Source organism: Bidens hawaiensis, unplaced genomic scaffold (assembly GCF_021521415.1).
Source record: "Bidens hawaiensis isolate Kalapana, Puna unplaced genomic scaffold, B.hawaiensis_p1.1 tig00006617_1, whole genome shotgun sequence".
NCBI classification, from domain to species: Eukaryota; Viridiplantae; Streptophyta; class Magnoliopsida; order Asterales; family Asteraceae; genus Bidens; species Bidens hawaiensis.
This window is the reverse complement of record NW_027491447.1, coordinates 1,410,239-1,438,197: the sequence shown is the minus strand read 5'-3', so window position 1 is coordinate 1,438,197 and position 27,959 is coordinate 1,410,239. Positions and strand designations below refer to the sequence as shown.

At 35.5% G+C, this 27,959-nt stretch overlaps 4 protein-coding genes across 4 annotated transcripts; 3 read left to right on the top strand and 1 right to left on the bottom strand.

The window, feature by feature from the left end:
* Positions 1–48: 48 nt before the first annotated feature.
* Positions 49–3,831, top strand: LOC143633110 (serine/threonine-protein kinase GRIK1-like). The gene is made up of 11 exons (XM_077101457.1): positions 49–569; positions 1,287–1,361; positions 1,469–1,513; positions 1,644–1,718; positions 1,843–1,930; positions 2,034–2,158; positions 2,657–2,752; positions 2,996–3,062; positions 3,149–3,261; positions 3,333–3,411; positions 3,488–3,831. Exons 1-11 carry the CDS (start codon positions 225–227, stop codon positions 3,640–3,642), a joined length of 1,263 nt encoding a protein of 420 aa, XP_076957572.1. The 5' UTR covers positions 49–224; the 3' UTR covers positions 3,643–3,831.
* A 2,293-nt stretch (positions 3,832–6,124) lies between these two features.
* LOC143633136 (uncharacterized) lies at positions 6,125–12,167 on the top strand. The gene is made up of 6 exons (XM_077101480.1): positions 6,125–6,391; positions 9,137–9,619; positions 10,417–10,579; positions 11,121–11,421; positions 11,507–11,591; positions 12,138–12,167. The coding sequence occupies exons 1-6, from the start codon at positions 6,125–6,127 to the stop codon at positions 12,165–12,167; spliced, it is 1,329 nt and encodes a 442-aa protein (XP_076957595.1).
* Positions 12,168–12,199: 32 nt separating this feature from the next.
* Positions 12,200–13,738, top strand: LOC143633135 (uncharacterized). Its single transcript, XM_077101479.1, has 3 exons — positions 12,200–12,403; positions 12,486–12,565; positions 13,475–13,738. The coding sequence occupies exons 1-3, from the start codon at positions 12,295–12,297 to the stop codon at positions 13,736–13,738; spliced, it is 453 nt and encodes a 150-aa protein (XP_076957594.1). The 5' UTR covers positions 12,200–12,294.
* A 2,616-nt stretch (positions 13,739–16,354) lies between these two features.
* On the bottom strand, positions 16,355–16,891 carry LOC143633109 (large ribosomal subunit protein uL11). Its single transcript, XM_077101456.1, has one exon. The coding sequence runs from the start codon at positions 16,853–16,855 to the stop codon at positions 16,355–16,357; it is 501 nt and encodes a 166-aa protein (XP_076957571.1). The 5' UTR covers positions 16,856–16,891.
* Positions 16,892–27,959: the final 11,068 nt, after the last annotated feature.

Genomic DNA, 27,959 nt, shown 5'->3' with positions numbered 1-27,959 from the left:
TTTAGAAGAATGTGAACGAGCATGCTCTGTTTGTGTTCATTTGGTTTGTTTACAAGTCTAGTTATCTTTTTGAACACAAGAAGCACTTACTCTTACTGTTTGTAGGCTGCAAACACTTGAAATCTTGTGGATCATTGCATGTTGTTTGATTTGAAGTTTATTTCGTTTGTTGAGCAGGTTTGTTAAAAGTTGTTAATCTATTAGTTAAGATCAAGTATCCAATAATGTTTATTAGGGGATACTCTCTTGCAAGTGTGGCAGAAATGGGATGTTGTGGTTGTTTTGGGTTTTCATTTACAAAAAAGCAAGAGAATGTTAGACCTAATTCCCACATTGGGAACCGCATTTCACAGGAGTTTTTGCTAAATGATGAAGTTGAAGAGGAAGAAGATGAGGAAGAAGATAACTGCTCATATGGAGATGATATGTCTGAATCTGAAAAAGGGGATCATGAAGAGTTTAGGAACCCGTCAAGACGTTCTGAAGATATTCTTCTGTACAGGATGCAAAATGGTTTGATTTGCAGGGAATTTCCTGTTAAGGAAACTCACAAAGTTGTCCGTTCAGAGGTAATTTGGTACATATAGTTATTGTATGTATGCGTTGCTTGCTTTTGCACAAAGTTATCAATAAGTGAATTTTTTTTTCAATATGACATTCATATTGGTCTATTTCTTGAATTTTAGCAAGATAAAAAAGTTTTGACTCGCCCACTAGCATCTCTTAACATTAATCCTGCTCCCTTTTGTAATTTGAGGCTACCAAATAGTGTTAGGGCGCTTAATTAATCTTGACGTTATATTATTATGAGAATGTGGAGATAATGGTGGGGCCCATTCAACTTTTTTCGCTAAGTTCACCATAAACTGAAACTACTTTATAGCATTCTCAAGCATGCGTATCAGCATATGGTTCCACTTATAGCAATTCTGTTGAGAAACACGGCAAATAATGAAAATGTCCTTAGTTTGTTTAGATAATAACTTTAACATATAACATGCTGACACCTCATCAAATTCAAAGGTATCTTCTCTTCCAAATCTGTAATGTTATTTTTGTCATCTGATATGCTTTAACTGGACTTGGTATAGTTGAAACCATATACATACTTAGGTGGCCTATACACTAGTTAAATGTGGTATGGGTGGTCTTGATGAAAAAAAGTTGAATACTTTGGTGGCTTCCATATACATTCTTATTTTTATTTACTATCTTGCTCTGTTTTAATATGTCAAAATTATATTATTCTTTTTCTATTTATATTTTTGTTTTTCTTCATTTTCTAGGATGAGAACGGAAACAAGATAGTGAATGAGTATGTGCGCGAGTACAAAATTGGCTCTGGTAGCTACGGGAAAGTGGTGAGTTTTGTTATTTATATACGTTGCAAACTTCCTTTTTTTTTCAATTGGAAGTTAAAAGGATGTATTTTATTAAGGCTCACTCGTTTAGTTTGTATGTCTAACAGGTTCTGTACAGAAGCCGGGAGGACAGAAAGCATTATGCAATTAAGGTATTGTACTAAAAAGGAATTCTCTAAATTTTGTTATTCCAGATTGGATTTTAATCATGTTCTTCCAGATTGGCTTTCGATAAATTTTGTTATTCTTATTTTGATGGCCGTGTAAAATATTTAAATACAGGCGTTTCACAAGTCTCATTTGTTAAAGCTGCGAGTTGCCCCGTCCGAAACTGCAATATCTGATGTTCTTCGCGAGGTATTTTTTTGTTTTCTCATGTTCTTTTATATCATGTTTTATTTTTAATTTATATTTATTCAAAGTGAAATTCAATAATTATACAGTTCTGTTGGCTAATGGTGGTTCATCAATTGACTTGCAGGTCTTAATTATGAAGATGTTAAATCACCCCAATATAGTAAACCTAATTGAGGTTATTGATGACCCAAGCACAGATCATTTCTACATGGGTATGGAAGGCTATTGCATTTATTTTTCTTCTTGCATTAAGGTTTTTTTAGTTTTCATTGGTTACTATGATTTCTGATCTATTAAAAAAAAATCTCTTTTCAGTTCTAGAATACGTGGAGGGAAAATGGGTCTTTGAAGGTGCTGGACCGCCAGGTGGTTTGGGTCAAAATGTTTCAAGGAGATATTTGCGTGATATAGTTTCTGGTTTGATGTATCTTCATTCTCATGTATGACTCCCCTTTCAACTTTAATATTCTATTTTCTATTGCTGGTTTTAAGCTAAATGAAAAAAAGAAAAAAAAACTATTTTTTTTGTCTTTGTTGGAAATTAATTCGAATTATGCCAATGAAGTTTTAAATTTATTTAAGTTATTGTGCCATGTTATAGTCAACTAAACAAGAAAATATATCCTTTCTAGAAAATGTTTTCAGTGCCATTTAACTCATTCATCATAGCAAAAGCTACATTTTGTCTTGTGCTTTGTGTTATTCCTATTAAAGTCAACTTAACATGTGTTTAATATTGTGTTGATAGTCCAAGCAGACATTATTTTATTTATTAAAATTCCATACAAAGAGCTACGTAGGGTAGTTTGGTAGAAATAGAGAGTAGTCATCTCATATGTTAGTATTATAAAATTACTAAATGTTGACATGGCATGGAACCTTGTCTTGCTCTCTTTTATTTAATTTTTTTCGTTTTTTTTTTCTTTTTTGAGTCTCAGAATGTTGTGCATGGTGATATAAAGCCTGATAATCTTCTTGTTACCGCAAGTGGCTTGGTAAAGATAGGTGATTTCAGTGTCAGCCAGGTTTTTGAGGTAATAGTTTGTCATATTCATTTTGTTTTCAGTTATTTTATATAATGTTTCCAAAGGATTTTCCATAATTCATTTAAAAATACTATCATGTTGTCTCAAATATGTTCTATTTAACTAGTCTTTGTTTTCATGATACCATATCGTTTGAATTTTGTTATTCAATCAAGGTTTGACTTCACAACTTCTTAATTTTGACTTTAATTGCCAAATCAATGAATTTAATGGGAATTATGCGATTTATAGGATGAAAATGACATACTTCGTCGCTCACCCGGGACTCCTGTATTCACCGCTCCCGAATGCTGTCTAGGTAAGACGTTTTAGTCAAGATTTCCTCTGTTTGACTTTTTCTGGTCAAAACTGTCACAAACACCTATTAATCGTTTTAATTAATAGGTCTAACTTATCATGGTAAAGCTGCTGACACATGGGCTGTTGGAGTTACCTTATATTGTATGATACTAGGAAGATACCCTTTTCTTGGAGACACACTGCAAGATACATATAAGGTGTGCCACCTGGCATTTATATACAGTTCTCAAAAACTTTTTAATTTCTAAGCATTTTGACTTGTTCCCAGATCGTTAATGATGATATGTGGCTTCCCGTGGATATGAACCCGTTACTCAAGAATCTACTCGAGAGTCTTCTTTGCAAAGGTCAACAATTTCATCAACTATCTTTGACTTTTAGTTATAATGTTTGCTGATGTATATATGTTATTACTGTTAACAGACCCGACAAAGAGATTGACTTTAGAGATGGTTGCGGTGCACCCGTGGGTTGTGGGTGAGGAGGGTCCGATACCTTATTTTTTGTGTTGGTGCAAACGTAGTAAGTTACAGAGGGAGCAAATGCCTGATGGGAAGATGACAGAGTCCTCTTCCTAATATTGACCAAAACCCTTTTTTTAGTTTTTTGTATAGTAAGAGTTTGTTTGGGAGTTTGGTTACAAGAGTTTGTATCGTGTTAATTATGGAATCGTTTAGGTTGAGATAATGTGTAGTTGAAAACTTTTTGTTGGGTTAGTTATACCTAGCTGTTTTGAGGTCGTTTTAGCCGCCTAGTTGGTGTGCGCACTGTCATCGTCACCCTTTTAGTCTAGTCGAAAAGTTTTCGCTCAGATCCAATTGTTTCATACTTGGATCACTGTTAAGATCTCTACTGTCACTGTTAAGCCTTAATGCCATTATTACAACTACCCAGGTCAGTAAACGAACACGAATGAGGCATGATTATGTTTGTTTGTTTTACTTTAACCAAACAAGCGATCGAACATATTCACATAAGCAATTAAATGGTTGGGGTTTTCTTGCTCGTGTTCGTTTGCTAAGAAAATGAACGTTTTCGTGTTTGTTTATATTTGATTGTGAACAATATAAACGAACGTAATCAAACATAGATGAACAAACATAAACAAACAGAATTGTGTGAAAATCAATTGAAAACAAGCGTGTACATCAATGTCTTATGTTGTAAATATAAATGAATGTAATCGAACATAGATGAACAAACATAACAAACAGAATCGTGTGAAAATCAATTAAAAACAAACGTGAACATCAATATCTTATGTTGTAAATATAAATGAACGTAATTGAACATAGATGAACAAACATAAACAAACAGAATCGTGTGAAAATCAATTAAAAACAAACGTGAACATCAATCTCTTATGTTGTAAAAATCTCTTAAATGGGTTAGGGGTTTGACCTGATTGATTAAACAAATTGGTGTCAACATGTTTAGTTGAGCATGCCAACTCAAGCAGATTAATTATATTAACCTAAACATAATTTGTATATTAAAAAGGTTAGATATGATTGCACAAAACTTAGTTTCTTTTTTTCTTTTTCCCATATCAAAGGTTCAAACTTTCGTTATACTAGATTTTTCACACGTAACTTCTCTCGCTTCTCTACACTTAAAATTCGATAATCTCTCTAGATCCCCACATTTCCATATCTATGTCAATACTTGATTTGTGTGTGAGAGAAATTCTTTGCAATGTGATCAACATGTGAAATTTGATGTCATACATGGCATTGCCACTAATGAAATGCAATTTCGTTCTCTTTCCGCATTACATTATCATCATAATGGCAAGCCATAACTTATCAACAATGTGGCTAGTACATATGACCACTCAAACATTATTCCCTCCACATCAAATACCATACCCTTCGCTGTAATGTTCAATAAAACGACATGGATGACCACTAGTATTCTTATACTTCCCCTCCACACAAGTTCGCTCCTTACACCGTCTTGTGTGTCACAATCATACACCATCGTATTAATGTCTCGTTTGGTCCTTCACCTATTTCTCTTCACATTTATGAGTCGGGCACCATAGTTGAGGTGCCACCAACCCTCCTAGACGCAGCTCCTCACATCGTCTCAAGCCATCTACTCACCCCTCTCTAACCACACGAGATCAGTGGCATTGATCATTAGTTTCCACCGATCTCAGCTTCCGTTGCTATTCCCAATCACCACCATTCTTCCATATAACTTTTAGCCATTCATGTGAACCCAATGTGTTTCTAATGAAACATCTTTAATGTAACAGGGGCATGAGGTATTGTCTCCGAATCCACATGCCCCCTTGAACTCTTAGGTGTGTTGGTGCACGCATGAAATAAGTTTAGTGTTGAATGAATTTATTTTTCATTTGATTGTAATTTCAATTACCCAAATAATTTGATTATGCTAAAATCACCTTCATGACGAATGTCAAATTAGATTAAAAAAAACACTTTTATTTTCATATCATTAGCAATGAGACGAGAATGTTCTTCTTTCTCACCTAACTATTCATTTTATATTCTTGTCTTATTATTTTAATGGGAAAATACTATAAAAAACCAACCTACTTTCTATTTTACTTTACAAAAGTCCCTCAACAATTTTTTTCACGTTAAAGTCCCTTCACATACCAAATTTTAACACAAAAATGGAACTGATTTTCTTTGTCTACGTGTATTTTCTTATCCTAGGTGGCACATGTATTTTTATTCTAAAAGAAAAAAGTAATGAGGTGGATTTAGTGAGATTAAATAACCTAATAAAATCCATTCCAAAAAAAACTAAAACCTAATGAACGTCAGAATACTAACGGCAAAAGCAAGAGTGGTTTAGAATTCTCAACCCGTTTTTGAGCATAAACAAGCCAGTAATTCAGGTATGTTAATATCAATCCACTTCTAAGTCATTTGATTCTTTGAATGCTCTTACAAATACTGTTTATACCGATCATTTATAAACCCTAACTAAATGTGTTTTTTACAAAATCATCTTATTACGTGTCTTTTACAAAATTATCGTTGTATAATCGATTAAAAAATCATGTTTTATACGTGTTTTTACAAAATGGAATCACTAACCACTGATGACGAAAGCGATTTTAGTGACACTACTTATGAAGCGAGTACCGATGACGAGGAGTTGTCAGATTGTGTGTCAATGGACCTTGAAGAGGAGGAGGATGTTACTACTTTAACAAGAACAACCGGTGATCGTTTCTTAAATAAACTCTGTTACGAGAATACACAGCTTTATTTTGTTAATGATGTAGACGGGTTCGATGTTGGTGAGAACTTGGCTGAAGATGACGATGATATTTTGAGCATAATTAAAGTCTACTAAATATCCAAATTAAACCCAAATGTTTTTAAGTTATTATTAAATTCTTCTGTGAATTGTAGTTTGTTTATTTAAGTCTATCATACATAATTGTGTTTGTTCTAGTTTCTTAAGTTGAGAGGAAATAAAAATAATGATGGGATGACCAACCATTATATAAAGTGAAGTTGCTTACTCTACACGTCTTAGTGATCAGGAGCAAAGAAGTCCCATTTCAACTTTTAGTTAGGTAAAAGAAAGTAAGTTCAACAGAATTCTCAACTAAGCTATTGTGACATCATTGTCAAAATTTTGGTGATGGACACAATTTCTTTTTTTTTTTAAATAAATAAATAAATAGAAGGATGTGAGTATTGAAGTAGCCCCATGCCTCTGTGATTTCATGCCATTAAAGACTCTTCTTCTTTTCTTTTCTTTCTGTCTCTCTCTTCTTTAACCAATTTATCTTCAAGATATTTACTTTCAGATTCTTGGTGTCCAATAAAAATCAAAACAAATCATCATGAAATCTGAAGATAATTGCAAGGCCATGGTTGTAGCTGAAGCCCATGGTGATTCAAGTTCATCTTCATCACACACTCAACAAGTTGTCATACCTATTCACAAGGCTGGTTATCACTGTCTTCCTTATTGATTTTGGTTTCTTGTTATTATTCAAATCACTATATATATCATGCTTAATTATATGAAACCACTTTTGAATCTTCCTTAATCTAGATATTTATTTATTGCTAAAGTTATAATCTTTTTTAGTTTTTAGCATGTGGGTATGTTTGTTTCTAATATCAGTTATTGAAATGATGCTATTGTACACTATTTTCAATTTCATTGCATTTGAAGCTAAAGTTTGCATAAAGAACCAAAACTTATTAACCGGGTCACAATAGGAAATCCGCTTCAATTACTTTATCGACGACAATTTTGCGTTAAACCGTAAAAAATATATTTTGCCTTAACCATAAAATCTAATATAAAATTTGTCTATCCTCCATGTTTACCTTATTTTTATTATGGTTTAAATTTTTAGGAAGATCAATGAAGTTAGGTCCAAACTTTAATTTCAGTGCCATGTGTTTTGAACCTGTTGCCTTTTTTAGGTCATGTCACTTTTTCAGTTTTCAGATTCTTTAAAAAGAATTTTCTCATGAACAATAAATTGTTGCTTTTACTAAAAGTTGTTCTGGACAAAAAACACTTTCTTTCTCTTCATTTCCCTTTACTTTTTTTTTATAAAATTTGAAATCTTTATAACTAACTTCCATCATTAATTTGCAACTTAAGTTTCAAGTTCAAGACTTGTATCCTCATGATAGTTACTTTAGAACAACACACATGATGTTGGCACTTCACTTGCAACATATACCAAACAAACGTATCTTATGTCAACTTATGATTTCCACTTTTAAAGAAAGTGAAATCATTACTTTTAATGATCAAAAAAGATGTTACAATCCTTACCCTTTTTCGGTCGAACAACTGAACAAGGATGATTTATGCTAGATATGTGAACGGTGTGTTATGCGCGCATTAGGAATCGGCTTTTTATCAACAATCTTTGGTTAAAAGGCAACTACAAAAGGCTAATTCTTGTTTTACATTGAGAGAGTAGTCTTACTTTTGATCCAACTCATGGATCCTTGTGATTACTTTATGTTACTTGAAATTTGTGGTATATTTGATGTTTACTCATGTTAGTGCAGAATGATTTGGATTGCATTTATATATCAAACAAATCTTCAAAAAGAACCAAAAGTTGTATACTTTTTGTAATTTAAACTAGTTTTTACATGTGGGGTTTCTTATTAGTTTTAAAGGTAACGAATTCCTTGTCGTTAGCTTTAGGGGGTGTTTGATATTGCGTTTTGAAAATGATGGCATGATATGGAATAATCACACTCATGGATTGTACACAATAGTGTTTTGTTGTTTAAAAAATTGATTAGGGGCGTGCATGGGTTGTTTGACCTCAAACCGAATTAAGAACCAAATATTATGTTCTTGGGTTTTTAAAAAACCGTTCGATGGTTTTGTTTATCCCAATGGGTTCGGTTTAGTTCCGGTATGTTCAGTGGGCATGAAATCTTTGGATCAAAAACATAAATCAAATAATAAAATTGGGCCCGAAAGTCCTATTTTTATTTTATTTTATTTTTTTATATTTTTTTATTTATGAGTAACTGAATATTACACATTTGACTCTAATATACTTCTACACCATTTATTGTTCTTTTTATAAATTACTTAACATTAAAATAAAAATACTAAATTTAACCCATAAATTCAATAACAAATGTTGGTTTATTCGGTTCTTAAGGGTCCGGTTCAATTATAAACACCAATTCAGTTTTTACATTTCATTTCGGTTTTTTAAATTTTCTTACATATAAAACCGAAACCAAACCATAAATTTAGTTTTTGAAAAACATAAAACTCAACCGTCGTTTTTCTGTTGGGTTCAGTTATGTTGGTTATGTTGGTTGCGGATCAGATATCTTGGTTTCATGCACACCCCTATATTTAAGGTTTTCGAGTATTTAAATACATTCTTATTATTCAAAGTTTTACACTTAAACAACCCCTAAACAGTTAGTTATATAATCAAAATCCTTTTATCTAAATCACTTTCATTTATGTCCAAACACAATAATCACATGATCATGCTCATAACACAATGCCACACACCCATCATTTCAACATTTTCATGAATCAATCATCACATCATTTATCCTTCATTTTCAGGTTGAACAAGAAATATCAACTGTCCATATAACAGAACCATCAAATGCAAAAAACTGGAAGAAACAAAACCTGTTTCTTGAAATACCATCAAGAACATCAGCATCACAACCGTCTTCATCTCAAGAGTCCGTTCAAATCAAGAACGCCTCAACACCGACTCCTACTCCTAGAAGAGTAAACTTTAATCTAACCCAAAGTCCACCACTGATAATACCAAATGCAGCAGCTTCTGCTAGTTGCTCATCAAGAACCAAATCTTTAAAGAAAAGTTTACTGCCAAAACTGAACTTTATGAACAGGAATACGATTCCGGATACTGAAAGGAATGATGGTAATGTGATCTCAGCAGCCTCGATCCCGAGATCATGGTCACTTACTAAAATGTTTGACCCTCAGAGGACATCTTCATTGCCGGTTACACCCATTGCACAATCGGATCAAGAATCTGTACTTGGAAACTCGGGTGGTTCACTTAGTTTGGAGGTATGTTAAACTAATAAGGAGGCTGCATGGGTCAGTTTCGGTTATAGACGCTATTCAAACCAAAAATCAAAAATTCAGTTTTTGGGTTTTGGAAGGTTTTTTTGGATTTTACAGTTGGTTGGTTCGGTTTTTCCATTTGGGCTTCAAACTTTTGGGCCTAAACTATTTTGTTAAAGTCGTTTGAGGCCTGAAACATTGGGTCTAAATTTTTTTTTGTTAATTAATTATTTAATTGGTTGTTACACATTTGGGGCAAAAAAAAATTTACTACTATTTATTAACTTTTTATAAAGATTTAATATTCAGAAGTAAAGATGAGTACGTGTCACACCAAAACCGAATGAAAAGTTCGGTTTTTTACTTTCAGCATGTTAAGTCACACGGTTTTTACTTTCAGCATGTTATGAATAGATCATTTTCGTTTCTACTTTATCTCAAATGTGTTAAATAAAAAAAATTGTCTTCAACTGGTCGAAATCATCCGAAGATTGTTTCTGACGCATGCAACCTCCGAAATCACTTTTTATTCAAAGACTTTGATTATTTATGTAATAATATTGTTTGAGTAAACATAACTAACATATTAACTGTTCACTTAAACAATATTAACTGTTCACTTTGATTATTTATGTAATAATTTTGTTTGAGTAAACATAACTAACATATTAACTGTTCACTTAAACAATAAAAAGTGTTTCGGGTTAACCTGACCAATAACCAGTCTTAACACATACTAAAAGATAACTCATCCCATCATAATTCTAGAAATGTAAAATATTTTAAATTTTCATGTGTAGACTAAAGTCCAAGGACATATAGCCCGGTCACTTTCAGTCCCGGTCCTCAATGAGGACACAAGCATCAAGCGAGTGGATTCCTTTTTCCGCGTGATTCCTTCAACTCCACGAGTTAAGGATCCTGATACCATCGCACCAACCCCTTCTCCAACTCATGACACGGGTAATTAAATAAGGAAAATCATAAATATAGACATTTTGACTTGTCTTTTTGCAAAAATAGGCATTGACTTTAGCCCTATGGAAGTTAGGCACATCCAAAACCAATCAATCAGGCAACACCAAATAAGCACCGACAACTAAAGAGGCACGATAACAACCGATTAAATCAATGCATGTGTAAAGACCGTCTAAAACTTAGCCAAGTTTAGCTGCCGACTAAAATTAAGCCAGCTTTTACACGTGCATTGATATGATTTGTTGTTTTTGTGGGGCCTGTAGTACTTTTCAAGGTTTATTGTGCTGGAGAAAACTAGCCTTGTTAGTTGGTTGTACTTATTTGGCATTGCGTAATTAGTTGGTTTTAAATATATTTCTATTTTTAAAGGGCTAAAAGTCTTTCGGTTTCTAAAAAAGACGGGTCAATATGCCTCTTTTGATGATTTCCCATCAAATAATTACAACATCTTGAACCTTTTGAATCATATTTACATATATAACATAATGTATTTAATTTATGTGAACAAATGTCTATTATTCGTTAGATACCAAAGAAGGGGACGGTGAAGACATACCCGAAGAAGAAGCCGTTTGCAGGATATGCATGGTTGAATTATGTGAAGGCGGCGAAACCTTGAAAATGGAATGCAGTTGCAAAGGGGAGCTCGCGTTAGCCCATAAAGACTGTGCAGTTAAATGGTTTAGTATCAAAGGTAACAAGACATGTGATGTGTGTCATCAAGACGTGCAGAACTTGCCCGTTACACTTTTAAAGATACACAGTTGTGTTAGAAACCGAAGTGTTGGTGCAAGTAGATCTAGTCCAATGGAAGTAACTGGATACGGGTGAGTTAGTTATATTATTCGGATTGCCACTTTTCACCGCTTTGTTTTTTGAATTTGGTTTTAAGTTAGTTTTTGAAATGGGCAGTGATGTTTATAAGGTGTGGCAAGAAGTGCCGATTCTTGTTATTGTTAGCATGTTGGCTTACTTCTGTTTCATTGAGCAGCTACTGGTAAGACTCTTAAGAAAACTGATTGCCATTTGCCTGTGTTCAAAAGGCTTGCTCGAAATCGGCTCGGTGTGTAAGCGAGCCGAGCCAAGCCCGAGGAAGAGTTGGCTTGGCTTGTGGCTCGCTTACATTTGGGCTTGCTTTTAAACAGCCAAATGAGAATTTTCCACATAAAGAGATTTTATTTGATTATATAGGTTCCAACGAAAACCACCTTTAACTTGAAAACTCGTGAAACCCTCTTTTAACCAATAAATTTTTTAATTTTTTTGTTTTTTTATAAGTTATCGGTCTTTGCCAAATTCAAAAAAAATAAACAATATACATATGTATGTGTGTGTGTATCTCATACGAGATAAACATATGTAGATTATTTGCTAAATATTTGCACTTTCGTGAGCTACATATATATTTTTTATTTCTTTTGATTTTGGCAAATATCGATAACTTATAAAAAGAAAGAAAAAATTAAAAATTAAAAAATGTTATTGTGTTAACAAGTGGTTTTCACGAGTTTTTAAGTATCTTAGTGGTTTTTATTTAATAAAGGAGCTCACTAAGATAGCGAGCTGGCTTTAGCTTTTGACGAGCTTTGAGCTGGCTAGAGCTTTTGACGAGCCGAGATCAAACTTAACATTTCATCTCATTAAGATAAACGAGCTGATCCAAGCCGGATCCTTCACAATCTACAAAGGATCTCAATAAAATGGCATTTTGTATGAAGGTTGGGAACATGGGTACGAGTGCAATCGCGCTCTCTCTTCCATTTTCGTGTGTTTTGGGCCTTCTTTCATCCATGACCTCTTCAACCATGGGTAAGGAGTCAATATTTGTTGTTCATATTTTAGCTTCACCACTCTAGTACATCTTTATAATAAGATTCTGATATTTTTACAGTGGGAAGAAGATTTGTGTGGCTATATGCATCAATTCAGTTCGCGTTTGTTGTTATATTCGCGCATATTTTTTACTCAGTGGTAAGCAACCTACAAAGTTCATCCATTTCTTTCACACTCACAAGAAAACACACTCATTGTGTAATACTTTAATTAGTGGTGTTAATCGTGTCAGGTTGATGTGTTGAAATATTTAACCCAAACACGACCCATATTTTTGTTCGTGTAAAGTACATCAACACTAATCCACACAAACTTAAAATTGTGTAACCTGAACATGACATTTTTCTAAACGTGTCAAACGGGTTGGCGGGTAATAATCAAGCTTTGAAACATGTTAACCAGGTTGGTGGGTTGTAAAAAATGGGTTAAATGGATAATAAAAAGGGTTAGTGGGTCGACTTGTTTAACAAAACGGATTAAACAAGTCAACCCGACCATGACCCTTAAATTAAACAAGTCAACCTGAACACGACCCTTTTAATTAAACAAGTCAACCCAAAAACGCCCTGTCTAATTAAAAAGGTCAACCCGAGCATGACCGTATTAAACAAGTCAACCTGAACACGACCCGTTAATTAAACAAGTCAACCCAAAAACGCCCTATCTAATTAAATAGGTCAACCCGAACATGACTTGTTTAGCTAAACATGTCAACCTGAGCACACATATCAACCAAACACAACCCTTATAATTAAACAGATCAACCCGAACACATGTTTTTAAATGGGTTAAACATGCAAACCAAAACCTTATTATTTTCATGGCGTATCCGGGTTGTGTCGAAAATTGCCACCCCTTAACTAAACAGATCGATGGGTCGACCCATTTAACTAGACAAGTTAAAAATGTCAACCCGAACACAACCCATATAATTAAGCAGGCCAACCCAAAACCTGATTATTTCCGTTTTGTTTTTGGGTTGAGTTTCGGACAGTGTCAAAAATTGCCACCCTAAATGTATAACAGTCTTTTAAATGGAGTTTTCAGGTTCATGTGCAGCCCGTTTTGTCGATTCTTCTAGCAACATTTGCAGGGTGTGGGGTTGCAATGTGTGGTAGCTCCATTATTGTTGAAATCATAAGATTAAAACGACGATGGTGGCCTGATAGTGACATGTCAGAACAGCAACTGAATTCCCAGATTGTTTTACGGCGGCCACCAAGACAGGCCCAAACTGCATCCTCACCGTCTTATGATGTTCCTCCACCAAGGATTGAAACTGAGAATACAGAAGCTGAGAGAGGTAGGTAAGTGATAATCTTGCAGGTTTATGTTTATTTGAGAGAAGAATGTAGTGCAAAAATTCATTTAAATTTGTATATTGTTCAAAAATATCCAAAAGTTTCGTCAAAATTCAATTTATTAATGTATTGTGTTTGTTATCCATACTCGTTCGAATCAAATTAATAATAACGAATGCATCGACTTGAGATGCATGAATTTATAGTATGTATCTGCTTTAACTCGTGTATTAGACTTTATTCCAATTGGTTCGAGCTAAAAAGTCATGACGTGCGTGAAGCAGCACTCAAGTCCTGAGTCTCACATTTCATTTGTATATCACATGCATTCAACTGATAAGGTTCAATACATATGTGACAGGAACTCGTGTAGTGACCGTTTTCATCATTAACTCGTAATTCTTTTAAACACGTTCAAGAGGGAGATTACGCATTTGTGGGTTTATTCATGATAACAATCCAAACATATTGGAGGCGTTTAAAATCATAAGATCAACTGTTATACATGGTTGGTTTGCGACATGTGGACATGCTACTCATATGAGCGGAGTTGTGCAACATTATCAACTTACTAGAATTTGAGAGCACGTCTACTTCAGCCACAAAAAATGGTCGTGTTTGCGTGTAGTTCCTAAGAATCTAGCTTAACCAACTCCTTTCAATGATCAGTTCCCGAACTTTGTCATCAAATTACAGTCAACATTGTGACAACACACTAATAAGCCACCATAAAATGAGTTTCTTGAGTTAACAAAGAATATGTGTTTCTAAATATTATTTGCATTATAGGTTTGCATGCATTCGTGTTCATCTAAACCTTGTTAATGCCTGCCTTAATAATCGAACTGTTCACAGAGGGCATAGATGTTGGTGACTAGTGGTCAAGTGTTGTCTTTTCTTTTGAACGGCAAATATTACCTCTCTCTACCTTCTCTTAAATTACACCTAATTTCCGCTTTGCTTGGGATTGAACCCAACCCAGAAGGGTAAAGATGATAGATATAACCTATAATACAAAATGATGCTGATACCTCAAAATTGCATTTTTATCATCCAAAATGTTATAATGCACAAGGTTCTTGTATGACATCATTTAAGGGAATTTACGCAGACGAAAGTAGATACGTGATCAAATGTTTTCATCACAAGACTAGAGAAATTAAACTGTTCGTATATCGCATTTTATTTAACATTGACACTAACATACATTTAATGGAACGGTTTTACCATTTTCCATAGAACACACAAGCTTCTTGTTGAGCTAAAGCCAATATTTCTGTATTATACAGGTTTCTCGCTACACACGCAGGGGAAACCACCTAGAATTCGTTTGGATCACTCCCATCTAATTGAACGATCGTTTCCAATAACAGAACAAATCAAACTGTGCAAAACCAGAACGATAACTTATAAAAATCTAAAAACCTTAATGATTATCTAGGTAGTCAAAACAGATTCAGAGAAATTCATCAAACTCCAACAAGTTTCCAGTTTAGATAAGCATGAGTTCTGACACACCTAAACTGCAAAGAGTTATATTTTTGTTTTGGAAAGTTAGAACCTATCAACAGATGAGATGAATGAAACATGCAAACCCAGAAAAGCAAATTAGAGGGATGAAGTAATTTTTTATCTTATCACTATGCCTTTCTTGTCCATAGCCAGACCTTTTCTTAGGCCTTAAGTGCGCTCGCATCTTCAATTACTATAGATAGATTTTAAACGATAACCAAACCGACCCATACTCACCACTAGGTGTAATTGTGAAAGATAGAGTTCTAGTGATCTAGGTTTTTAACCATTTGCCGCTAGAGTGATCACAATATGTGCAGCGTCATTCACTGTTTAGAAAGCAGAAATGCATGATTACATAGACGTTGATCAGTTGTGTGAAAAAGGCATTTAAACTGGCTAGAAGTAAGGAAAAGGCGTCTAACTTAGCTAGAATCGTTTATAGAATCGATTTTGGCTTACATGAAATATGTGGTAACAATGGCATACTACGAGTTGCGTAAAAGAAGAAGAATCTACCCACATCCTTGAAAGCTGGAGCTGTAGATGTCGAGAAAGAGGCAAAAAACAACTGATAACAGAAAGAGTAGAACTGGAGAACCGTTCGACCGAAAATACTAGATTAGTCAATTTTTCATGTTTCGCGATTCTCCAATTCCTTCCCACTGTCCACGATTGCATTTTGCCCACCCTACTCGACACCTACAACCCAAATTTTCACGGAAGTGGAAAAATCATTCCTCTATTACAAACCTTGCAGTAGAAACATGTTCTCACATATTCGACTCGTCCTCCTTCCTCCACTTTACCTCTTTCATCCTTGCAAGAAAGAGAATGCATTCGAACACCTTACACTGAAAGTGCTCTAAACTTAAAACTCTTAAAGAAAATGTTCTAATTTCTAAATCGCTTATCTTCCTACACTTAAATCACAACAATTCAATCGACTAAATCGCATTCAAAGCATCAACAATATTCAAATTCAGATCATCATTCAAAGCACTTAAACCGAATAACTTAACCAAACATCTCCAAAAACAAACAATTCTGACAAAACCGGAAATTCAAAGCCTATATAATAAAAAACTTACTCAACCGATCGAATCGATATCGATCAATCCATCGGAATCTCAACATCTCCATCAGCAATCTCCTGCTGCAAATCCTTCGGATCCTTTCCATCCACCGTGCATCCAACCGAAACACACGTGCCTAATATCTCCTTCACAGTGCCCTGCAACTCCTTCGCCATAGACCTACCTCTCATCACCTTCGCAATCTCAATGACGTCATCAAGCGAGATATTACCGCTATGCTTAATATTCTTCACCTTCTTCCGGTCACGCTCCGGCTCCTTTAGCGCTTTGATGACCAGCGCGGCGGCGGACGGGACGACGGAGACTTTAGCCTGACGGTTCTGGACGGTGAGCTTGACGGTGACACGTAAGCCTTTCCAGTCCTTGGCGGTTTCCTTGGCGATGTCTTCTCCGATCTTCTTCGGAGAGAGACCGAGTGGACCGATCTTAGGAGCGAGTGAACTGGCGGCACCGACTTCGCCTCCGGTGACTCGGACGTACACTTCCACCACCTGTGACGGATCGAACTTCGGCGGCATGTTTGATTATTGGAGGCTAGGGTTTTCGGAAGGCGGTTAGTTTGTTAGGACCGTGTGAGACTGGAGATGATATGCTAGGGTTTACAGAGGTGATTGTCGGTTTTACCCCTGGGCTTTTAGCCCATGATGGTTTGCTTGTTTGTAAGAAGGCCCATCACTTAATTACTTGAAATCTGAAAAGTTTAGAGATGCAAAACAAAAAAAAAAATAACAAAGCCCAGAACCGGGTTCTTTTATATTTGTATATAATAATGTTTGGTTGGTTTAGTTGAAAACAGTGGCGAAGTTCCGGGGGCTCAAAATGTATTCAAATATTCATAAACGAGGGGCAGTTGCGAAGAGGTAAATTTACAATACTGTGCAAAAAAAATAAGGTGAACTTTGCCATTGGTTGAAGAGAAAGTGTATCGGAACGATGGGATATGTTTTACACTTTAAGTATCGTATATAAGTGTTTTATATGCTTTTTAACGTTATATGCGCATTTAAGCCTGTAACTTAAAATTAGAAGAGCCATGTTAATTATTATGCTCATAGTTTGATTACTATACACTACTTAAATTGTTAAATAAGAAAGATAAGAGTATTCTCATCTCATTCATTACATTGTACCCCGTCTTTAAATTTTAAAAGAATTTACTAAAAACTAACTTCAACCCATCCACCATATGTTTACCCCAATCCTAAATTATAAAAAGTTGTTATTCAACTTTTTATATATAAAAAGTTACAATTCATCACTCTTTTAATTTGTGTGAGTATATGAAAACAAGAAATATGATAAAATAATTGTTTGTGAGTTAGATGAAGATAAAGATGGTGGATGGGTTGTGGGAGATTTTTAAAAATGAGTATTAAATTTTAAATAGTATGAATTTTAGTTAAATTATAAGGTAAAAAATTATGAATAGAATGTGAATGCTCTAAGATAGGTATTTGAATCTACCCCCCCCCCCCCCTCTCTCACACACTCTCTCTCTCTCTGTCTCACCTAAACTCGCTTCCGCTCTCACTTTATCTGTCTATCATCTTCAAATTTATCTTACATATTAGTAACTAACGAAAATTACATGGCATTCCAACGACAACTCAATTGTTGGTATCTCTTTCTAGGAGGTGCATGTTAGTTTCTAGGCGCAAGTTGCACGAACTATAATTTTGCTATAACAAGGCTCGTGTTGGCGGTATTTTGTTTAGTGAAACTGTTATTGCAAACCCGACTTCTGATGCTATTCCCGCAAAATAGTGTCATATGTCTTTTTTTAATAGCGTCATGTCTGTACAATTATTTCTCTATATCTTATTTGTTTTATTTAACTTTCAAGAGTACTATTTGTAGGCTACATATATTAGAACGTAAGCTCGATATGATTAATAATTTGTTATTATAGATAGTGAATTTAAAATATTCTACTGCAATAATAGTTGATCGATGTTACCTCGATCGTGTAATGTATCACACACATTAAGTTTGATATATATTTTGGTTAAATACGTAAATAAAAATTAAAAAGCTATTTTTATGCTTTTGGACTTTTGGTCTAGTGGAAGGCATATCGCTAGTCTCGTGACTTTATTACAAAATGTCAAGATGCAAAAAAGCTATAATGGACGCCTTTTAGATCCACGTGTGTGGTTTTAAAACAATGTAATATCTTTATAAAAAGTCAAAAAATTTGTGTTCGTAAATACAAATTATTACGTATAGTTAACAAACAAACTTATATGTGAAAGCTCATCAAATATTACGGTTTGTTTTGTATTTTTAAAACTCGTCCATTACACATTGTTCTACAAACTAACGATATATTGTTGTTGGTCATATTAAGTTTATGAGGTTAAAGGCGAGAGACTAAGAATTTAGTATTATTTTTCATATCAAAAGTCTATGTTACTAATTTATAGGCGAAAATAAGATAGAAACCTAAACATTTGAACTCCTAATTGCATTGGTAATTAGAAAGTCAAGAGAAGCTAAGTCATAATCAACAAAAAGGATTTGCATCATCATTAATGTGCCCTCTTAAGCTAAACGTCAACAAATCAACATGCTGAACTAAGCAAACACATAACATAAGTTGAGACATTGAGCCATAGCCATGCCTCGTACATAGTGCAAGTCAATATCAGTGTGTTTTGTGCATTTATAAAGCACAAGACTGACTTCTAAGAAGGCAGCTCCGTTCATTTCACCCGACAAAGTCAGTGGAGCACATGTAATCTTTTAAGCTTAGCAGTAGTGCGAACAAATTCACGGTGCTCCGCCTTGGTACTCAATCAAGCATGTGTATGTTGTGTCCTAGAAGTCCCCAACTAATAAGATTGGGTCCAAATAAATACACTAATATCATGTGGTCATCAACGATCATCCAGACAACTAGCCTAGTCGGCAACATATAAGCATGAATAACACTGAAGTATGTGTGAATCGTCAAACATGTGTAATAGCACCCTTAAATATACTTCACAAACATTTACAACTGGTTTGCAAATAATCATTCCATAACATGATTATTTGAATTATAATTTTGGATCAAACCAACACCCAAAATTGAAATGGTTGTTTTCTTTAAAGGTTTGATAAGTGTGAAATATTCAATGGCAACAATAACATGTAAGGCTGAACGTGAAGGAAGGGTCAATTTTATTTTTAGGCCTTGAAAGAAACCTAGCTCATCCACTTTCAAGTACCCACGTAATTTAAAAGGAAGCCTCCACTTGCAAGTTACAACGACATTTCAAAAAGAAAAACGAAAAAGACATATAATTTAAATTTTTATATTATGTATTGATCGCTCAAAGACGTTAAAAACTAATAATTTTGCGAGGTTGGATTTTTGGATCTTTTGATCACCTACAATTAAACATATCAAATATTCTTATTTTATAACTTTTTTTTTTTAATTTTATATGTTGTATTAAAATCAATGTTTTTAATCAGTACCTACCTAGTAGGTAAGCTACTAAAAACATTGATTTTGACCCTCATTTGCTAAGGGCCCCAATTATAAATAAATATGTATGCATGTATATTAGACTCTCCAGTGACTTGTCGCTGAAGGTTGTGAAAAAGACGTGAAGAATTGAAGCATTTTGGCGTTGGTCGGTTTTAGGCTCTGTTGTCGTTCAATTCATCTTCTAAATTAATCCAATGATATTGTGTCATGCAATGCTTACTGGACACTCGCTGAAGCCACATGAGTCCGTTGTGGTTCAGGCGAACAGTGGCTTCAACGAATTTCTAAGTTTTTATTTTTTTTAATACAACTCAATAATGTAAACTAAAAAACTAAATTTTATAAATAAAAAACCATTAAGCATTACAAAAACATTAAAAAAAATTACAAATTCAAAAAAATACAAAATTATTCCCTATCTCCGCCGCCTCTTGCTCTTCGTCTTCGTTCTTGAGCTGCTTGATTTCCTCAATAGCAAGCGCATGTTCTTGTTCAAACACCTCTTGGCACATGGAATCGAGGTTGCTAAAGTCCGTGGTAAGAAAGTATAACTTCCTAAACCTATCTTTTGAAACTTTGACCCCGGATGCCACCATGATACTAGTGGATATTTTGTGGACGTATTCGACAAATTCTGGATCGACCACGTTACTTGTGGTTGATTTTTTCCCCGGTCTCTTCTCATGGGGCAAGGTAGGACTTGCAATTGATCTTCTTGCCCAACCACATTTAGTCCGTCCCTACATGAGCATCCGAGCTACTAGATGAGACATATGCACCAGACGAAGTAGTTTTTGTACGCTTTGACATTGAGTCACCATCTGTCACACCCCGACCAAAGGCGGCGGAACATGCCGGGGTGCAACGATTGCTCATAAGCGCATGACACTATTTAAAGCGACAATATTTAACAAACTCATTTCATTTCACAACATCGAAAATGTCACATAACCAAATATTCATAACTCAAATACAACAAAATATAACAAAATATAGCAAATCAAATATTGTTCATTTTTGCTAATATCCTAACGGTATTTGTGATGTTTTCTTCACCGAACTCCATAATCAACCTAGATGCAAACCTGTACCATTTCATAAAATAAAGTTTATCAACACAAAGGTTGGTGAGCAATTCATAAGTTTGAACAATAGATATATAGTATGAAAAGCCACAAAACTAGTATACAAAACCATAAATAATAGCTATAAACTTGGATAAATAGTTATTGCTAACAAGTTAGCGACACCCAACTATAAGGGGTTGCCAAATAGTTTAGGATTTTATAGTCATCATTAATTGCATTACGTTAACGACACCTTGCCATGAGGGGTTGCCAAATGGTCTAGGATTTATAGTTCCACCATCCAAAAGCGATAAACACATAGTCAAATAAGCATAGAACACCAAATCGAGCAATTATTCAAGTAAGGTATACAACAACGTTTGTGGTTTAAGACCCCAAGTATAAAACATTTAGTTTAGATAAGTTAAAATGTCACCCCCAAAATAAAAGATAGAAAACGGGGTATGAAGTTACTCACGTTCAAGTAATAAACTTGAAAGATTGATTATTTGGAGATTTGCCGGAACGACGAGTTTAACGTATGAAGCCTAAATAAAAGAAAGTCTTGGATTTAGAAAGGTTGTCTTGAAGATCTTTAAATAAAATAATTGTTGCAAAAACTAATCAATTAAAGTTCAAGGTTTAAAATGTAACTATTTAAGAATTTATAATAATAACCCTTTTAAAAAATGTAAGTTTGCTCAAAACCGGGTTAAAGTATCTAACCTTAATATTTACTTAACCAATGTTAAGTAATAAGGTGGGGAAAATGCTAAAATGCAAGTTCCATTAGGCTAAAGATACTAAAACGGGTTTTTAACGAGTGTTCAGGTTGTCGGTTCGGGTCTTGACAAATGGTCGAACCCAAAGTCAACTTTCCAAAATATTAATTGTTATGAGATAACTCATTAAAACATACTAACACTTAACCAAGTACGTAGATCTATTGTTTAGAACTAACAACGCACGTTAAGCGAGTGTTCGGTTTTGTCGGTCCAAACTATGTTATGAGATCAAGTTGGATCCAACTATTCCAAGTACTTAAGAAAAATAATTAAAATCAGTTTGTAAACTATTTTTTTTAAAGAAATATACAAGTCTTGATAACTAAAAACACACTTGTGTGTCTTAAGCGAGTAAAAGTCGGTATAGTTCGGTCTCCATCTCACAAATAGTTCATAGATGGTTTCTACATGCCCAAATATCATAAAACTTGTATATTGGTTTATAAATGAAGAAAACTTAAATTTTACAACAAAAAAAGTTAACTACAAGTCTTTTAAGCAAAAGTTTCGGTTTAGTTCGGTTTCCATCTCCCAACGAGTTCATAGATGGATTCCATATGCTTAATATCAAAGAACTTGTAAAAATGATTTTTGAAACTCAAATCAAGCAATAAACATGTTTAAACAACTATTTTAACAAAACTAGTAAACAAAAGTTCGGTTTCCGGTTTGGACTAGTTTCGCTTAAACCGAGGTTAGTCTTATACAAACCCACACCATGGAACTTGTAAATAAGATGAACAAACTAAAAGGTTAGAAGTTAGTCATAAGTGATATGTATAATAAGTTATGTGTGTGTAAATATATATCAAGAACACGAAGTCCTCCATGAAGCCTTGCCTTATGACATTCGAAACTTAACCAACCAAAGTCGGTGAAGTAACAAATAAAGGAAACAAGGGGTGTGTATTATATATATGTTGTACCACCATATTCAAGAGTTAGTAATGTTAGATGAACAAGTTAGAATGAAAGACTATAGTTAGTTTGACTTGAGAAGTCAAAACTTCAAAAAAATACATAAGAAATAACAACCTTGAATCTATGGAGTTTGAGAGGGTTTTTTGGAGATGTAGCAAGAGTAAAATGAAGAAGATGGGTGTGTATATATAGGGAAGGAGTGAAGGGTTGGGTATAAAGATTCTTTTATGGTTTGCATAAAAATGGGTATGTTTAAATGGTCAAACAATGCATAATATAAAAATAAAAATATTTTATATATTTTAAATGACAAGATCCAATATTTTATATATTTGAAATGTTCGGGTTACAAACGGGTCGGGTTTACATAACAAAAGTGACCCGAAATTGACGAATGTCACAGTATTCCCTACTTTAGGAAATTTCGTCCCGAAATTAAGATGAAGACGACGATGCAAACAAATGTGGATACTTCTCTTTCATTGCGTCTTCTCGCTCCCAAGTAAACTCCGCGCCACGCCGTGATTCCCAACGAACTTTTACTAACCGAATACGACTACGTTTGGTTTTCTTCTCGTTGCGATCCATAATCTCAACGGGTCGTTCAACCATAATCATAGACTCATCAACATGAACTTCATCGAGGGGTATATGAAGATTACCCTCGGCTAGGCACTTTTTGAGATTCGAAACATGAAATGTCGGATGAACACCGGCAAGTTCTTGCGGTAGTTCAAGTCGATACGCTACTTTCCCAACACGCTCAAGAATTTTAAAAGGACCAACGAAACGAGGAGCTAGTTTACCCTTCTTTCCAAAACGGACTACCCCCTTCCAAGGAGATACTTTTAGAAGGACAAGATCGTCAACATTAAATTCGATCGGTTTTCGCCGTTTGTCGGCGTAACTCTTTTGACGATTTCTAGCGGTTAGGAGATTTTTACGGATTTGATCAATGACGTCGGTGGCTTCTTGGACCATTTCGGGTCCCGTGATTTGAGCTTCACCGATTTCGTTCCAACAAATCGGGGAACGACATTTACGACCGTAAAGAGCTTGAAAATGAGCCACATCAATGCTAGAGTGGTAGCTATTGTTGTAGGAGAACTCGATGAATGGAAGATGAGAATCCTAATTCCCACCGAAATCAAGAACACATGCTCGTAGCATATCCTCGAGTGTTTGGATTGTACGTTCGGATTGACCGTCCGTTTGAGGATAATAAGCGGTGCTAAGATCGAGACGTGTTCCCAAAGCTTCTTGAAGTGAACGCCAAAAATGAGAGGTAAAACGGGCATCGTGGTCGGAGATGATAGACAATGGCAAACCGTGTCGGCACACGATTTCCCGAACATAGATTTGAGCAAGCTGCTCGACAGAATACTTCTCGCGAATCGGAATGAAATGAGCAGATTTGGTTAATCGATCGATGATCACCCAAATGTTATCGTTGCCTTTTTGGGTTTTGGGTAATTTGGTGATAAAGTCCATAGCAATGTCTTCCCATTTCCAAACGGGAATCGGTGGTTGCTCGAGTAGACCAAAAGGTCTTTGATGTTCGGCTTTGACTTTCGAGCAAGTAAGACACTTAGATACAAACAACGCTACGTCCTTTTTCATACCCGGCCACCAAAAGGTAGCACGAAGATCGAAGTACATCTTATCCGCACCGGTATGAACGGAATAGTGCGAATTATGAGCTTCGTCGAGAATACAAGTACAAAGGTCATCGCGATCGGGAACCCACAAACGATTGAGAAAATACAAAAGACCATCGGGTTTGGTTTCGATTTGAAGTTCGGCTCCACATGACATTTCATCATACATGTTACCTTCCTCAACGGAGGTGCGTTGAGCTTGAAGGATACGAATTTGAAGATCGGTTTGAACAATGACGCTTAGAAGCAGAACGGATTTAACATTAACCTTTCGACTTAGGGCGTCGGCGACAACATTCGCTTTACCGGGGTGGTAGCGAATCTTGCAGTCGTAATCACTAAGTAATTCTGCCCATCGTCGTTGTCTCATGTTGAGATCTTTTTGGTTAAAAATGTGTTGAAGGCTTTTATGATCGGTAAAAACCACACATTTTGTTCCATAAATGTAATGTCTCCATATTTTTAGAGCGAAAACGACGGCACCAAGTTCGAGATCGTGAGTCGTATAGTTCTTCTCGTTGACCTTATGTTGCCTTGATGCGTATGCGATGACTTGACCTCGTTGCATGAGAACACAACCAAGTCCTTGATGGGATGCATCACAAAATACAACAAAATCGTCGTTTCCATCGGGAAGAGTTAGAATAGGAGCATTGCAAAGCATGTCCTTGAGAGTACAAAAGGCTTCCTCTTGCTTCGAACCCCAATCGAAGGGTTGTCCCTTATGGGTGAGAGAGGTAAGAGGCAAAGAGATCTTGGAAAAATTCCGAATGAAACGCCGATAATATCCGGCCAAACCGAGGAAGGATCGAATTTCCGTGGGAGTCGTTGGAGTTTTCCAATCCTTAACAGCCTCAATTTTAGCAGGATCAACATGAATACCTTTGTCGTTTACGATATGTCCCAAAAATTGAACTTCCTCGAGCCAAAATTCACATTTGGAGAATTTGGCATAGAGTTGTTCGTTTCTAAGGAGCTCGAGAATGGAACGCAAATGATGTTCATGTTCGGCTTTGGATTTAGAGAAGATAAGGATGTCATCAATAAAGACAATAACGAATTTATCAAGGAATGGTTTACAAACGCGGTTCATGAGGTCCATAAACACCGCGGGTGCATTTGTTAACCCGAAGGGCATAACCAAAAATTCGAAATGTCCATATCGAGTACGGAAAGCGGTTTTTGGAATGTCTTCTTCGCGAACACGCAATTGATGATAACCCGATCGAAGATCAATTTTGGAGAAACAAGTTGCGCCTTGAAGTTGGTCGAATAAGTCGTCGATACGTGGCAATGGATAACGATTTTTAATAGTAAGTTTGTTGAGTTCTCGATAATCGATGCACATACGAAACGAACCATCCTTCTTTTTCACGAAGAGAACAGGAGCGCCCCAAGTAGAAGAGCTTTGACGAATGAAGCCTTTATCGGAAAGTTCTTCGAGTTGGTTTGATAGTTCTTGCATTTCCGACGGGGCTAGACGATAAGGAGCCTTGGCCACGGGCATCGCGCCGGGCACAAGATCGATTTGGAATTCAATCGGACGAACGGGAGGAAGACCGGTAACATCATCGGGAAAGACATCAAGGAAATCACGAACAATAGGAATATCTTGGATCTTCCTTTCCTTTTTGTCTTTTGTCACCGAGAGAGCTAAAAACGGAACGTACTTTTGGCGTAAGTACTTTTCCGATTGAGAACACGACATGAGATTTAGCCTTCGAGACGTTGTGTTTCCAAAGACCTTAAGAACCTTGCTGTTGACAAGCGAAATGCGAATGAATTTATCAAAACAAACGACTTCGGCACGGTGCAAAGATAACCAATCCATGCCTACTATGACATCGAAGCTACCCATTTGCATCGGGATGAGATCGATGGAGAATTTATGCTTAGAAAGAATAAGAGAGCAATCGCGGACGACGGAATTGATGGTAATAGAATTGCCATTGGCGACTTCAACAGAGAACGGTCGGGAAAGCTTAGTTCGAGGCATCGCAAGTTTCGACTCAAATTTCAAAGAAATAAAACTTCTATCGGCACCGGTATCAAATAAAATAGAAGCCAAATGATAGTTCACCAAAAACATACCGTTCACAACATCGTTTTCCACTTGAGCTTGATTTGCATTCATCATAAACGCCCGCCCTTGATTACCATGGTTGACTTGATGTGCTTGTTGTGGATGTGGAGGTGGTGCTTGGATTGTTTGGATGGGTTGGATGAGTGGTGCATTGAGTTGGGGAATTTGGGGTTGGTAAGTTTGAACTTGGTAAGCTTGTGTTTGGTAGTATGGTATGGTTACGGTTTGAGCTTGGTTGGCAAAAGATAAACGTGGGCAATTTTGGCGGAAATGGTTGGGATCATGTAACGATTCCGACGAAACCAGGTATACCCTAACCGGTAGACGTTAGTTACGTCATATGTAATGTCGGGCACATGAGTTACCATGGTAATTATACAAGAATACATGGTTCATTGTATTGATTGTACGTGAATATATAATTCACTGCATTGAATATGCGATCAAACGATCGCTAGTTATTGAAACCCGAATGAATCGGGGATTACATTATAGACGAAATATATGATGTTTAGTAAGGTTTACGAAGTATTAAGGTTACGGGATAAGTGAATTATAGCACAGGAAAAGGATTTCGATTTATTGGTACGTCGGTACGATAAACGAAACCTTTAACATCAAACCAAGCAAGAGAAGATCGATCAAGCCGAAAAAGATGCACAATGACCGACAATATGATGTGCTGAGTCAATAAATGTCAGGGTTTAAGTTTTTAAAGTTTTTAAATCGGTTTTATATAAATTTTATTTTTAAGCCGAAAAACGACCGTTTTAGCCTCGTTTTAAGCCGAATTAAGTGTTTAACCGAAAAACGAACTGAACCAGATTATCCACAACATTATCCGGATTACACAATCCAAATGTGTGGCCAAGGTTTGAGATGTGGGCCCCACCCCACACCATACATGGACCGATCGGTCCATTTGGTGCACACACACATATCATTTTCTTTTTTTAACACTCCAACTCCACATTTCTCTCAACACTCTTCAACATTCATCCAAAAACCCAACCCAAGTTTTTAAGCAAGAATCATAAGGTATAAACATATTATTATGGTTTAATCTTGGTTTTTAATTCCAAAATCTTTAGAAAATGAGGTTTCAAGGGAAAAATGGGTGAAAACCCGAGATGAAACCGATTTTTGCATGATCAAGTGATGTATACAAGTTATACAAGGGATCTTGGTTCAAGAAAGGAGTTAAAAGAGTCAAAAACGAATTTTTACGGTTAAAATCTTTGTTTTGGTGTCTTAACCGAAACCATGAAAGAAATGGCTTGATTATGGGTATAACTTGCTTGGTGTGGTGTTATTGTGCTTGTAGGTGTTATATCTAGTTGCTAGCAAAGGCTAGAAAGCAAGATCTTTGCGATCTAAAGCTAGAAACACAAGATAGTTCGGTTTTTCGTATGATTTGTGTGATTTGGACAGATTGTGGTAGACTTAGAGTTGGGTCATGAAATTTCACAGAGATGATCTACACATGAAAATATGAGACCTGTGAAATTTTGGTAATTTTTGAATAAAGGATGAATATTTGGTGAATTTAATGCTCGGTTTTGGCTAAAAATGGTGAAAAATATCTAAACATCATGAAAAATTCTGGAAAAATTCAGATAAGCTTTTTATAACA